Here is a 12,985-nt window from a genome sequence, read left to right on the forward strand (position 1 = left end):
TGCGATCATATTTTTACCAACGTTTCTCGTCTGCCTCACGTTTGTAGTGTACCTTAAATATTGTAGACCTAACATTTTACTGAAAGCAGTTTTTAATTGCCTGTTTGACCAGGAATCGAACGTGATAATGTGTGTTGTATGTCCTGACAGCAATATCAGCTGTTCATTTTTGTGTATAAAATTTTACAACAAATGTTAAAACTCATGATCTTCCTTTTATTTCTGATGCTACTTTATACAGAAAAAAATAAACCTTATGATGAAGCTTTTCGGTAGGTTTGATAAAGCTACAGGATATTTTTTACTCATGTAGCGGATTCTATTTCCGGTTTAATAAGGCAATTATTTAAAAATGTATGAATGCAGTTCAAATTGTGTTTTAAATTAAAATAAAGGCTCCTTTCTGTAAAATGTTACATCTACAATATTTAAAGTACTCTGGCCCGCCTAGCCCTTTCCCTTATTCCCTTCAATCTCCTGCAATGCAATCAATCTAAACCGATTTTGATGGAATTTTTGGGTTAACAGGAAAATTTTTAGCAACGTTATTAGAGAAGGTCAAATCATATTTGATATACTAACGGATCTTTTCAATAACGCATCTCTAGTTACGGATACATTGTTGTCACCGTTTAATGACAAGATCTTATCTATCCATGGATATGTCCAATATAGTTACAGTCCAATGCTTTATGTCGATAGGTTATTGAAATGTAAGTAACAAAACAAAAATCCTTAAAAAAGAATATTTCTCGTGTTATTTTACGTTTGTTGAAAGAACAATATTGTAATAAAGATAGTATTAACACGGACGAGTTAAAAAAAGCAGGACTCCGCGCCGTGATATTAGCAAGTGAAGCACCGTTATGCTAGTGTGTGTGCGGTTACGGGGGATACTAGTTACACAATTTTTTCTCCCTTAAATAATCATAATATATGGCCACAAATACTATTATTATATAGTATCGTTTTTACATTTTTTGACAACGCACGACGGCATTTTTAAAATATTTTATTGAGACGCAAACTTATCTGTCACAGATGATGACAATTCTCACAATGGCCGCCTATCGACCTGTAGTAGTGTAAGTGTGTGCGTGGGGCTATGTATTTACACTTTAATCGGCTTGTTTTGGTGCTACACTATTGTGTAAGGTCACGACACGAAGTCCTTATTTTTTTACTAGTCCGTGGGTATTAAATACAACCAATGACAATATTAATATTATACCGCACAATTTAGGTAAATTTAAAAATGAGATATTAAAATAATTTTATACAATTAGAAATAAATTATTCTTTTTACAACTTTTCAATATTGAAATTTATTTAATTCTTTTCCATTGGTTGTGGTTCAGTAGACATATGAGTTACAAGAGGCTTGGTGGCTGAAGTATGTTACAAATGGTCTAGTTGACAAGCTAACGATAGGGCGTGTCATCTTAAAAATTCGCTTTGAAAAATTATCTCAAACGCGCCAAAAGAAGTATAACTTAATTAAGAAATGAATAATTTGATTGGATTTTCTAATTCCTGTCAAATAAGTGGCGCCAAAGAGATTTACGTCACATAGAACCGTCATTGACAAACTCTATCGTGTTGTCTGCTCTATGGCCATATCTCTATACATATATACAAATTCATTTCTTTTTGGTGATGATAACGCAGGTGACCAAAGGCATTTACGTGTCTAAAGAAGTTATCACTTCAAAAATCTGACTTTACTACTTACGTACATGACACTTACGAAAGCTCTCAAAAGAGTATCGACTTACGGCCGTTTTCAATAACGAATTATTCAAATTTATTTAATTAATTATTGAAAACGGCCGTAAGAGCACAGTAATCCAAACTTTAAGGCGACACTAAATGCAGCGACCTTGAGCGATATTTTCAAAATTATGCGTCGAAAATTTAACATTTTAACAGGCGCAAACAGTTTAATTGCTTACAATCCTCATTATTGATTCCTAATCTTAATAAATGTACCAACACAAAAAAGTAAAAGCTATAAGAACAACTTTTATGAGAGCAGTATGCTAAACAAATGCATCATGCCGCGAAAAAACTTGTTTAACTGCAAACAAAACTAATAATTCATAATAGCTCATGAGGGTTAGGTTTAACTAACAGCAAGCATTAGCAACCTACAAGTAAGACTTAAGGGTATGTATAACAGGATAAAGTAGTGTTCATAGCTCCAAATGCTATATTTTCACCACAAAACTTGTCTAAAAACACCTTGTTTTCGTGTTTTCTGCTTACTCTTCGCTTTAACGTATCAGTTTTGGAACTATATCACAGAGTCTCAGCGCTACATGAGTCAAACCACCACAGGCTTCACTTAAATCTATGTTATGTCATGAAACTTAAATATATGGTTACTTATTCCTTGGTCAATTAATTCCCATTCTTGCGCCCGTATAAAATCACTGAAGGTTTCCTAACGGAACTGAATAAACCTTTTGAACCAGCTCTTCTTTGTAGTCACCTCGTGGATCAGTAAAGGGTCGGCGTACGACCGCGATACATTGTCTTCGAGCTTGGCTGATCTGTCGATACGAAATCCTTGACGTACATCTCGTAATAGCTCAGGCTATGGATTTCGGCGTTCCCATTCGCTTGCTGCAAACAATACAATTATACTCTTACACGGAACTGTGAATCATATATTTACAGGTTTATTTACCGATTCGAGTAAAATGGTAGTAGTGACAATAATCCCTGCATAATAATAAGCGTAGGTGAATAAATATATATATCTAATATATACAATTCTCGTGTCAACGTTGAACTCCTCCGAAACGGCTTGACCGATTCTCATGAAATTTTGAGTGCATATTGGGTAGGTCTGAGAATCGGACAAAATTTATTTTTCATCCCCCAAAATGTTAAGTGTGGTCCACACGAAATTTTTTTTTAATTATTTTTTTTTTAATATTTTTGATTATGAGACAGCATTAAAAAATACATACAACTTAAAATTTCACCCATCTACGATCAACATTTATTTTTGTATCGCGATTTTAATATCGGCAATACAACGTTTGCTGGGTCAGCTAGTATATATATATATATATATATATACACTAGCTATACTATATATATATATATATTTATTTATATCGTGCTGTTTAGAACCAACGAAATGTTGTCGATGGTTTTTGGTGTCTCATGCAAAAGTGTATTTTTTGGGGACGAACAGGACGTCCAGCTGATGGTAATTGATGCGCCCTGCCCATTACAATGTAGTGCCACTCAGGATTCTTTAAAATCCCCAAAAATTCTGAGCGTCGCTAAAATTGCGCTCGTCAGCTTGAGACATAAGATGTTAAGTCTCATTTACCCATTAATTTCACTAGCTACTCATTTCCCGAGTATTCCTGCATGGAATTCCAGTGAAAGCATAATTTCGAGAACTATAGTCATTATACCAATGCATGTTGAAGGCCAACTTGAATAGTTAGGAGATAATAAACAACCTTGGGCAATACCAGCGTTCACGGGCTTATGGTATAAATATTAGTCATTACTAGCAGCATTGCTGCCGAGAACTTGCATCTTATGAGGAAACTGGTGATGTGCAAAGATCTCGGGACTTCGGAATGAAGAATCTTCGAGAAGTACCGTACGTACGAGGTTTTGATGAAAACCGACCAGATGCCGTCCCGCAGGAGGGATAAAAGGGGAGAGAGAAGTCTTCAGGACATGATAAATCTCCTGAAGGTGACTGATCCTGACAGTGTACCGTCTTTCGTGGCAAGGAACTTGAACAAGTTACCGCCCGTCACCTTCGACCATGTCGACGTCACCAAGTTGCTGAAGGGCATCACAAACCTCAAGGCAGACCTGGCAGAAGTAGTGTTGAAATTAGAGGCATCTCAGAACACCATCACCTGGACCTGCAAGCTAAAGTTGCGACTTTGCGCAACAATACTGTTGTAAGTAGGTCAATAGAGGCTAATAAAATCAACACACGACGTGGGGCTTGCATTGCTTCGCCAGCCAGTTTTGAATCAGCGTAATTCGACTCGACACTCGAACTGTATCGAAAGGTCTGACCGACAAGGATGGCTTCATTAAGGTGGAGGTGAAGAAGAGGAGACCTCCTAGTCATAACCAATGTGGCACAGCACCGATAGGACAGAACCAGCTCCTGCGTCCCGTTATCCCAGCGATGTATATCTACGTCTCTCGCTTTCACCACACCACCAAGGCCTCCGACATTGTTCAGTACTTGGTGGAGAAGACAAGGTTCCGGTTGGGGGTCGAAAAGTTGGTGACGCGTCACGCAGTAGACTTCAACTCTTTTGTTGTTCGCGTCCCGACAGAACACATATCAACCTTCCTGGACGTGCAGCTGTGGCCGAAGGGGGTCGTGTTCCGCAAGTATCGCGGACGTCGCCGACCACCGGAAGCTACCGAACCCGCGCCTCACATCGCCGCGAAAATGTGACGTAGATTTAAGTTAGATATCATATGTATGTTAGACTATAAGGTATGTATTTATTTTATGGGCCTTGTAGCCTGAAATAAAGGAATTATTATTATTACATTATTATGCTCTTTGCATTTTAAGGAAACAAACTGAAATCAGTATATAATCAACACGAAACGAACACCAAACAACAACAATAATGAAAAAGCAAAGTGATGGCGGCAAATAAATTAATAAACAACATGGCGATTGACGGCAACCTACTGTGTAGGCGGGTCTTTGTATCAATCAGTGCCCTCTATAGACAAGTTGACAAATTAATTTTAATGTGATGGTATTGTATGAATCAAGAAATGCTCTAAGTGCGAACGCCGTGGGATATACTTCGAAGGTAGTTTTTTTTTTTATGGAATAGGAGGACAAACGAGCGTACGGGTCACCTGGTGTTAAGTGATTACCGCCGCCCACATTCTCTTGCCACACCAGAGGAATCACAAGAGCGTTGCCGGCCTTTAAGGAAGGTGTACGCGCTTTTTTTGAAGGTACCCATGTCGTATCGTCCCGGAAACACCGCACAAGGAAGCTCATTCCACAGCTTTGTAGTACGAGGGAGAAAGCTTCTTGAAAACCGCACTGTGGAGGACCGCCACACATCCAGATGGTGGGGATGATATCCTAACTTGTGGCGTGTCGTGCGATGGTGAAATTCGGCGGCAGGAATCAGGTTAAACAGCTCTTCGGAACACTCCCCGTGATAAATGCGGTAGAAGACACACAATGAAGCGACGTCTCTACGCAACACCAAGTGATCCAGCCGTTCACAGAGCACTGAGTCCCCAACAATTCGACCTGCTCTACGTTGCACGCGGTCAAATGGATCGAGCAGATACTGGGGTGCACCAGACCAGATATGACAGCAATACTACATATGTGGCCGGACCTGCGCTTGTAGAGCGCTAGAATGTGGGCCGGCTTGAAGTATTGCCGTGCTCTATTGATGACGCCCCGCTTCTTCGAAGCCAATTTGGCTTTGCCCTCCAGATGGCCACGGAATTGGCAATCGCTCGAGATTTTGAGACCCAGTATTCCGATACTAGGCGCGGCTTTAAGAGAAGTGTTCTCGCAGTTCGTAGTTTGGTGATAGTTTGATTAGTCTATGCTTATGGGATCCACAACAAAGTAACGGAAGTCTTCATTTCTTAGGAGCAAATTAACGATACTAGGCCGAATCTTTTGTATGCTATCCGGATATTTGAGTCACCTACACTAACGTAGTTATAATCATATTTGTCGTAGTGTAATATGATGATGATCAATGGAACTTCTCAATGGCTAACAGTAAGAATGCGATCTGTGGCAGAATTTCTAACTGTCTGTAATGAAATTGCAATGCGCTTACATTCATTGCTGCATTGCAAAATTTAGTAGATCTACACAAATTTAGACAAATTATTAGTTAGTGTAGTTCAGATTAACAAAAGATATAAAATAAAATAAAAAATAACAAAGAAACAACCGTCTTCAAAAACACTATTCCAAACCAATAGATATAATATGCACTAAAAAGTATAAAAATAATTATTTTTATACAATCTAATTAATAAATCTAATTCTAGTAACGATTATTGTTATTTATGGAGTCGGTTATTTTTTGTTAAAAATTTTTTTTAAAGGCCTATTGAACAATGTTTAGTAATATTGTATTTTGTGTGATGTTCTGTCGCCGTTCTTACAATACGTGAACAATTACATACTTGTGCTATTTACGCGTTATCAAAGAAATATCGTTACCTAGTGATCATTGATACTAATGTACATTGCATATATGTAAAAGCTAATATTTTTCAGCTTTCCCGTACGCGAGATAATGAAAGAGAATTGACGCCAGTTGGTAGCAAGAGAGAGATGTGAAGAAATTTACAAACCAATGAAGCATATTTATATTTCATCACCTAAGTGTTTAAGTTTTTTTTATTCAACCACATTTAAAATTTGACAAAAGCTGTCCTACAAATATATGTTTATGTTCGCTTACACAACATTTAGCAAAAAGATAACCTGGAAAAGATATCTAAGTCTAAAAGACAAATTTTATTTAATTCAAGGAACTTAACATATAAACAGTTTAACTAATTATTTTTTGTGTATAAAAATATTATATTTGAGTATTAGTTTCTCTCATTAAAGGTTACCTTAACTTATTAAATCCAAATCCCTTAAAAACGTAAAGAAGTGACAAAAATAAACATACAAACTTTCTTCTTTATGATATGACTGTTATTTTTGATTAAAAACGTAAAAAACCTCCGACTGAACAAATCTTGATCAGAAAATAGGGACAGACTGGCGAACGTAAAACTTATAGCAACCCACTGATTTCACTGTCCAAATCGGGTTCCAAATTCGAAATACGCAGCTGAGACTGAAATAGTGCTTACATTGCTGCCTTTTGACCAATAAAATTTTAAAAACTGGAGTAAACCATCAGAAATGTATAGACATAGCAGTCGAAGCTTATTATGGTGTCATTTGTGGCATGGCATATTTCGGCTTTGATTTTGTATGAGGTGCATTGTCTATATATATAGAACGTCATTGGGTTTTTACTTCAATAATTCTACTTAGGCCTTAGAATAATAGTTAGGCCCTAAGTATGGTCAGTACAGTACTCAATGCTCTTTAATATCGGTCAGCTGTCACTGATGTCATAAACTTGGAGTGTTGTGATTTGTCAATAGGTACCTACTACCTAGTAGTTAGTACCTACTCAATATTGTGCTCAATATTCTCATGTCTGTTGTTTCGAATTTTTCTGCCGTATTTCCTAATTAATATTATCATTATTGATGTGGTAATAGGAAAACTAAATAATACAAAATATAATATTTTAAAAACATTACAATTTCCTAGTTCTAAAATTTTTGAATTTTTATCTGCGTCTTTGACATTTGTTCATGCCGAGGTTATTATATAAAATAACTTCAGAAAATTGATTTCGAATCTTTAAATTCAGTGTCATAATTCGGTCGCAAATTATCTCTACTCTCTTTGTGTCTTATAAAATTGAAATTTTAAATACTACATCAATATTGTAACTGCTTGCAACTAAACCGGCGCAGTGCGATGCAATGATGTCACGAAAGCGATCTAAAGTTGATGAAAAAAAGGAAATGAGCCAGAAGCTATTAGAAAAAAAAGAAGTTGATAAGAATGGAAGTGACACAAGTTTCTGTAGCACTAGCAGTCAAATATTTCCAGTACAGAGTCAAGTAAGTAATACACTTTTCTAAATGATGTTTGAATATCAGGTATAGCCATGCTATAACAATTCGTTCTCAGAATCATAGGCATGCACAATGATTATGTTTGTGTTTTTAGAGTGAAACTTTGATATGTATAGTATATTTTTGATATCCTCAGAATAGCATTGTTATCTTTCTTGTCAATTCCTATTGGAGCAATTATTTTGTGTATATTTCAATGATTCAGATTATTTCATTCTTATTTTCAATATTACTCCTGTCTTCAAGTAATAGTGCTAGTGGTCTCACAGTACCGGGTACAAGAGAGTAGGGGTGTTTAGTGGGTGATAATCCCAGATTGCTTTTGAGGTATCAGAAGGCCTTCCAGTAACCCCTCAAACCTCATATTTTATCTATCAAGGTGTCTTGGTATTAAGCCCAACTTGGAAACTCTCCTCAACAGCGGCATCCATGATATTGTATGACATACATACCATAAAGTCAACACAAAGTGGTGGTATCCCTCTTTTAAATTTATATGAATATATATAGGCCTAGGAGCAATTTTTGCCATCTATATTATATAAAAAGGATGTTTTATTATTAAGTACTATGGGACTGATGAGATGTTTTTGGAAAAGTGTGTGTTTTTTCTGCTGTGGGATTATGAGACTTAAAATCAAGTAGAGCAGGCCACATTCTCTCAAAACTATCCATAATTTGTAGTCCACAAGATTTAGATCTGAGCTAGATGAGGGACAGTCTTAAGGCATTGTGTTGTTGAAAAGTCCACATAGCATTTTAAAAAGTATTATACTTACTAAAAAAATCTATTGAACTAGGTGTTACATTGCGGAAATCCATAATTATACAAATGATTTAAGTTTTCTTTAGTGTTAATTCCGCCAATATTTGTCTTTAAAACATTTCGACACGTGTTTTGCCTCTACACGAGACATCCTGGCCGAACTCGCCAGATTTTGGCGAGACAACACGTCCTGAGGATGCCTCGGATATAATATTGGCAGAATTAACACTAAAGAAAACTTAAATCATTTGTATAATATACTTACTTCTGAGGGGCCTTTCAATATATAAGGGGCACAAACATATAATATTATTGTACAAAATTGGAAGTTGTGCAATATTGTTAAAATGTGGTTCTACTATTAAAGGGTTGCCTATAGTATAGATATAATACTGGAAGGCAAATAAACCGGGCCACTTGTTAGCTTGGAACTGTGATTTGATTTTATCAAAAAGTATTAAACTTACAACTATCAAAATTATACCTACATAAAGTTTGTTTATGTAGGTAATATAGAAATTCATTGGGATTTATTAATTTATTTAGTGTTTATTAAGGATTTTAAAATAAGAGTAGATTTTTTACTGGGTTACCATGTGAGCTTCATCAGGCCTTGCATTATCATGCATCAACTGCATATTCTGTCCGTTATATCCTGTGTAAGGTACCACATGGTCTGCGAGGTTTTCAGTAATGCAGCGATGAGAAGTTTAATGAAAACAACTCTACATGTGGTTAACGAGATGCTGTCACAGACCATTACAGGTCCTCTTCTATAAGCAACACTGTTCAAGTCCAACAAAGTCTGCGTGACAAATGCCAAGTTAAGACACCGTCAGATGCAGCCCTAAGTCTGTCTGTACCTGGACGAAGATCAAATGCGCCAGTCTCTAGGTATTCTAGGTCTGTAAACTCGTTGCACTGAAGATCTGCTGATTCGCATCTTGGAGCGACCTGAGAGGCCTTGGAGGCCTGCTTGAAATAGTGCTACAGCTTGAGCTGCTGCCTTAAGTGTCGTATTCATTATTGAACAAAAAAAGTAACAAAAATAGACGAGTTTGATGAAACGAATGACTTATTATAAAGAAATGATAAGAAATATCCGACTACCCCTATTTTATAAAGAAAAACGCTAATCGCGATTTATAGTGAAAACAGAGCAAATCATTAGCATCGAGTTATTTGCTTAATTGCAATGTGTCGGTACTTTAGAATAAATTAAGTATTCATATTAATCATATGAAATGCACTTTCTATAAGTATATTTATGACAGTTGTAGCATCTTGAGAAAATCGAATCAGAACTCCGAGGTAGTTGATGGCTTGGTTTATTTGCTTCCAGTGTAGGATATATATATATATACTAGTGGGACCAACAGACGTTGTACTGTACACACGTCTTAAATTTGAAAAATCGGTCCAGCCGTTTAGGAGGTAGTTCAATAGTGAATCTAAACCATTCTCGAATCCACCTGAAGACACACACCAATCTCAAATTCACTGGAACGACCAAAAACTTCATCAAAATCTGTCCAGCCATTTAGGAGGTAGTTCAATTGTGAATCTAAACCATCCTCGAATCCCTTTGAACTCACACAAAAAATTTCATCAAAATCGGTCCAGCCGTCTAGGAGGAGTTCAGTGACATACACACGCACACAAGAAATATATATATAATTGCTGAGTGTGGCATTAGTCACTATCAAACAAGTATACCTAATTTGGTATCATTACTTCTAATAATACTAAAGACTAGTGCGGTTTCTCGAGCTTCCTTGTGCAGTGTTTCCGAGACAACATCACATGTGTCAGCTTCAAGAATACACCTTCCTTAACAGCCGGCAACACTCCTGTGATTTCTCTAGTGTTGCAAGAGAATATGGGAAGCTGTGATTACTAAACACATTGGCATAGCGACTCTGCTTGGCTTCATATAGCAGACCAGCTTTTGAAAATAGCCTTTCGTTGTTAACGCTACTGCCAGATACTGAAATGAATGAATAAATTCTAGCAAACCTTGGTCGTGATTGCAATCGATTAGAGATATCTTCAAGAAAAAGTCAATCACATCAGCAATTGGATTTTGTTTTTCTTGATTGTGAAGATCACTACTACTTATTATTATTCTTAGCTACATTTATAATGTACAGAACAACATCTGTCGGGTCAGCTAGTGGTATATACGTCTCACGAAAGCAGTCTCTCTCACATGCGACACTACATTTATGCTGAGAAATATTGCTAAGCTCATGGTTATATACTCTGTGGTCTCTACAGATTTTGACTACCCTAGGATCTCAATACGTGATAATATTTATTTTTTTTTTGTTTTACTTAAATTAATTAGTACACATCAATCACTACATAGTATAAAACAAATTCGCTTTCTCTGTCCCTATATTACTGCCCTACGCAACGAATTTTGATGCGGTTTTTTTTAATAGATAGAGTGATTGAAGAGGAAGGTTTATATGTATAATAACATCCATTAAATAGTGGACAAATACTGTTATTTTTGAGGTTTCTAAAGTGATGTCGTAAATAATAACATTTTTTCCGCTTATATTGCAAACACAGGCTGAACCCTACGAGATTTATCAAAATAATGTACTAAGTATTGTATTTTGTTTTAAGTTTATTTTATACAAAAGTTTAGGTATTTTATTTATCGATTGAGGCAGTACGAAGTCTGCCGGGTCAGCTAGTTATAAAATAAAACTTAATTACACACACAGACACACACTTACATACACTTGCAAGGGTAATCAGAACACTTTTTTTTTTAACATTTATAAAAAAAGATAGCTTAAGTAGGTAATCGGGGAGCCACACTACATCCACTCCCGCTCAACACCTCAGGGAGGAGGGGATAGCTGAAAAACAGCGCTGCATGGAAACATAAATCCATGATTCCATGTCAGGTGAAGCTGAGCCTTTTCCTTATGCCTTTAGTTTCATCGCGTAGCATAATTGTTAATTTTATATTTGTAATTATTTGTATGGCAATAAAGAATTTATTATTATAATTATTGAAAATTTATTGAATTAGGCGTTACTTTGCGGAAATCCATAATTATACAAATGATTTAAGCTCTCTTTAGTGTCAATTCCGCCAACATTTGTTCTTAAAACAATTCGACACTTGTTTCGCCTCTACACGAGGCATCCTCAGGACGTGTTGTCTCGCCAAAGTCTGGCTTAAATCATTTGTATAATTATTATTATTAATTAATTACAATTAATGCCGCGGGACTTGTTTCGTGAGACGGTCTCTACCCGCTCATATCGTATGAGGGATTTAATAAAATTGTAGGCATTTTGCCAGAACTGAGAAATCAGTGACATGGCCTCATTTTAAAAGTGTATGACATAACAGTACTCACTGTGTCAGCTATTTTTGAAAGCCCTGTCTTATATCCGAGTCGTTAGCGATTCTACCTACTAAACTAGAGGTCCCGGGTTCGAATCCCGTATGTAATGTATTTATGTATGTTTATATGAATTTATGTATGTTTAAGTAAGTATATTGTATTAAATATATGGTTTTCTTGTAACCCATAACACAGGCTATATATGCTTAACTTGGGGCAAGATAATTTGTGTAAAAAGTGTGTCAATATTATTATTATTATTATATCGTCCATCACTATCATAGATAGATCAACACTATTTTCTGTAACTTTCCTATCACAATACGTCTGTTACGATTCTATTGCTCTCCTTTTCGCGTGGCGCGCCATCATTAACTTATTACGTTGTTTACTATATCATGAAGCCAATTCATCTATAATTAGAGGTAAACAAAGACTCACTAATCCGCGGCATTTGAATGACTGTAATAACAACATTAAAGTACAAATTAAATACACCTTAATGAGTACACTACTTAGAAAAAAAGCCAGTTAATTGTGGATATTATAAGGTATTGCTTAATTAATGATTAATGCTTAATGATTATTAATGTTTCAAGTTTCAATTACCACACGAGGGGCAGACTTAATGTGATCATATAATGACATGACAATACAAAACAAACTTATTAGTATTTCTATCTGTTTTTAATCCTTCCCAAACAGTCTATTTTTCGTATAGTGGCTTCTGTGGAAGGCGACAACTCAGCCAATGTCATGTTTCAGTAGACCACCAAGTTAAGAGTATGTATTTGATAGGTGTTAACGAATTTGCATGGTAATTTCACTAGCTTCGGCGCCCTTCATACCGACACACAATAATGCATAACATTGATTCTCCACGGCAGAAAAAGGCGCCGTTGTGGTACCAGTAATCCAGCCGGTATCCTCACTAAAAGTGGCCTCTCACTGGTAAATGCCCTTACGACACACTTCGGCCTGGGTCTTCCCTATTCTTTTTATGCCCTGGAGAAGCACAGGGCAAAATGTGTTTTTCCGGCCATTCCACGCCAATCTAATTTAACGTCGGTGCCTCCGGTTCGGTCCTCGCCCGCCACCTACAAATGTGTTGCAGGTTTTATAATTC

General features: G+C 36.4%; 1 protein-coding gene across 2 annotated transcripts in view; it reads left to right on the plus strand.

Annotated features, from left to right (window-relative positions):
• The first annotated feature begins 7,221 nt into the window (after positions 1-7,221).
• The window catches only part of LOC126966054 (choline-phosphate cytidylyltransferase A-like), a 55,680-nt gene continuing 49,916 nt past the window's right edge, over positions 7,222-12,985 (plus strand). The window contains exon 1 of one of the 2 annotated variants that reach the window (XM_050809925.1): positions 7,222-7,707. In XM_050809925.1, coding sequence (XP_050665882.1) covers positions 7,567-7,707 — 141 coding nt within the window. In that variant the 5' untranslated portion in view covers positions 7,222-7,566. The remainder of the gene's footprint in view (positions 7,708-12,985) is intronic. The other variant, XM_050809923.1, reaches the window with a different exon arrangement.

The sequence above is a fragment of the Leptidea sinapis genome, chromosome 9 (assembly GCF_905404315.1).
Source record: "Leptidea sinapis chromosome 9, ilLepSina1.1, whole genome shotgun sequence".
NCBI lineage: Eukaryota > Metazoa > Arthropoda > Insecta > Lepidoptera > Pieridae > Leptidea > Leptidea sinapis.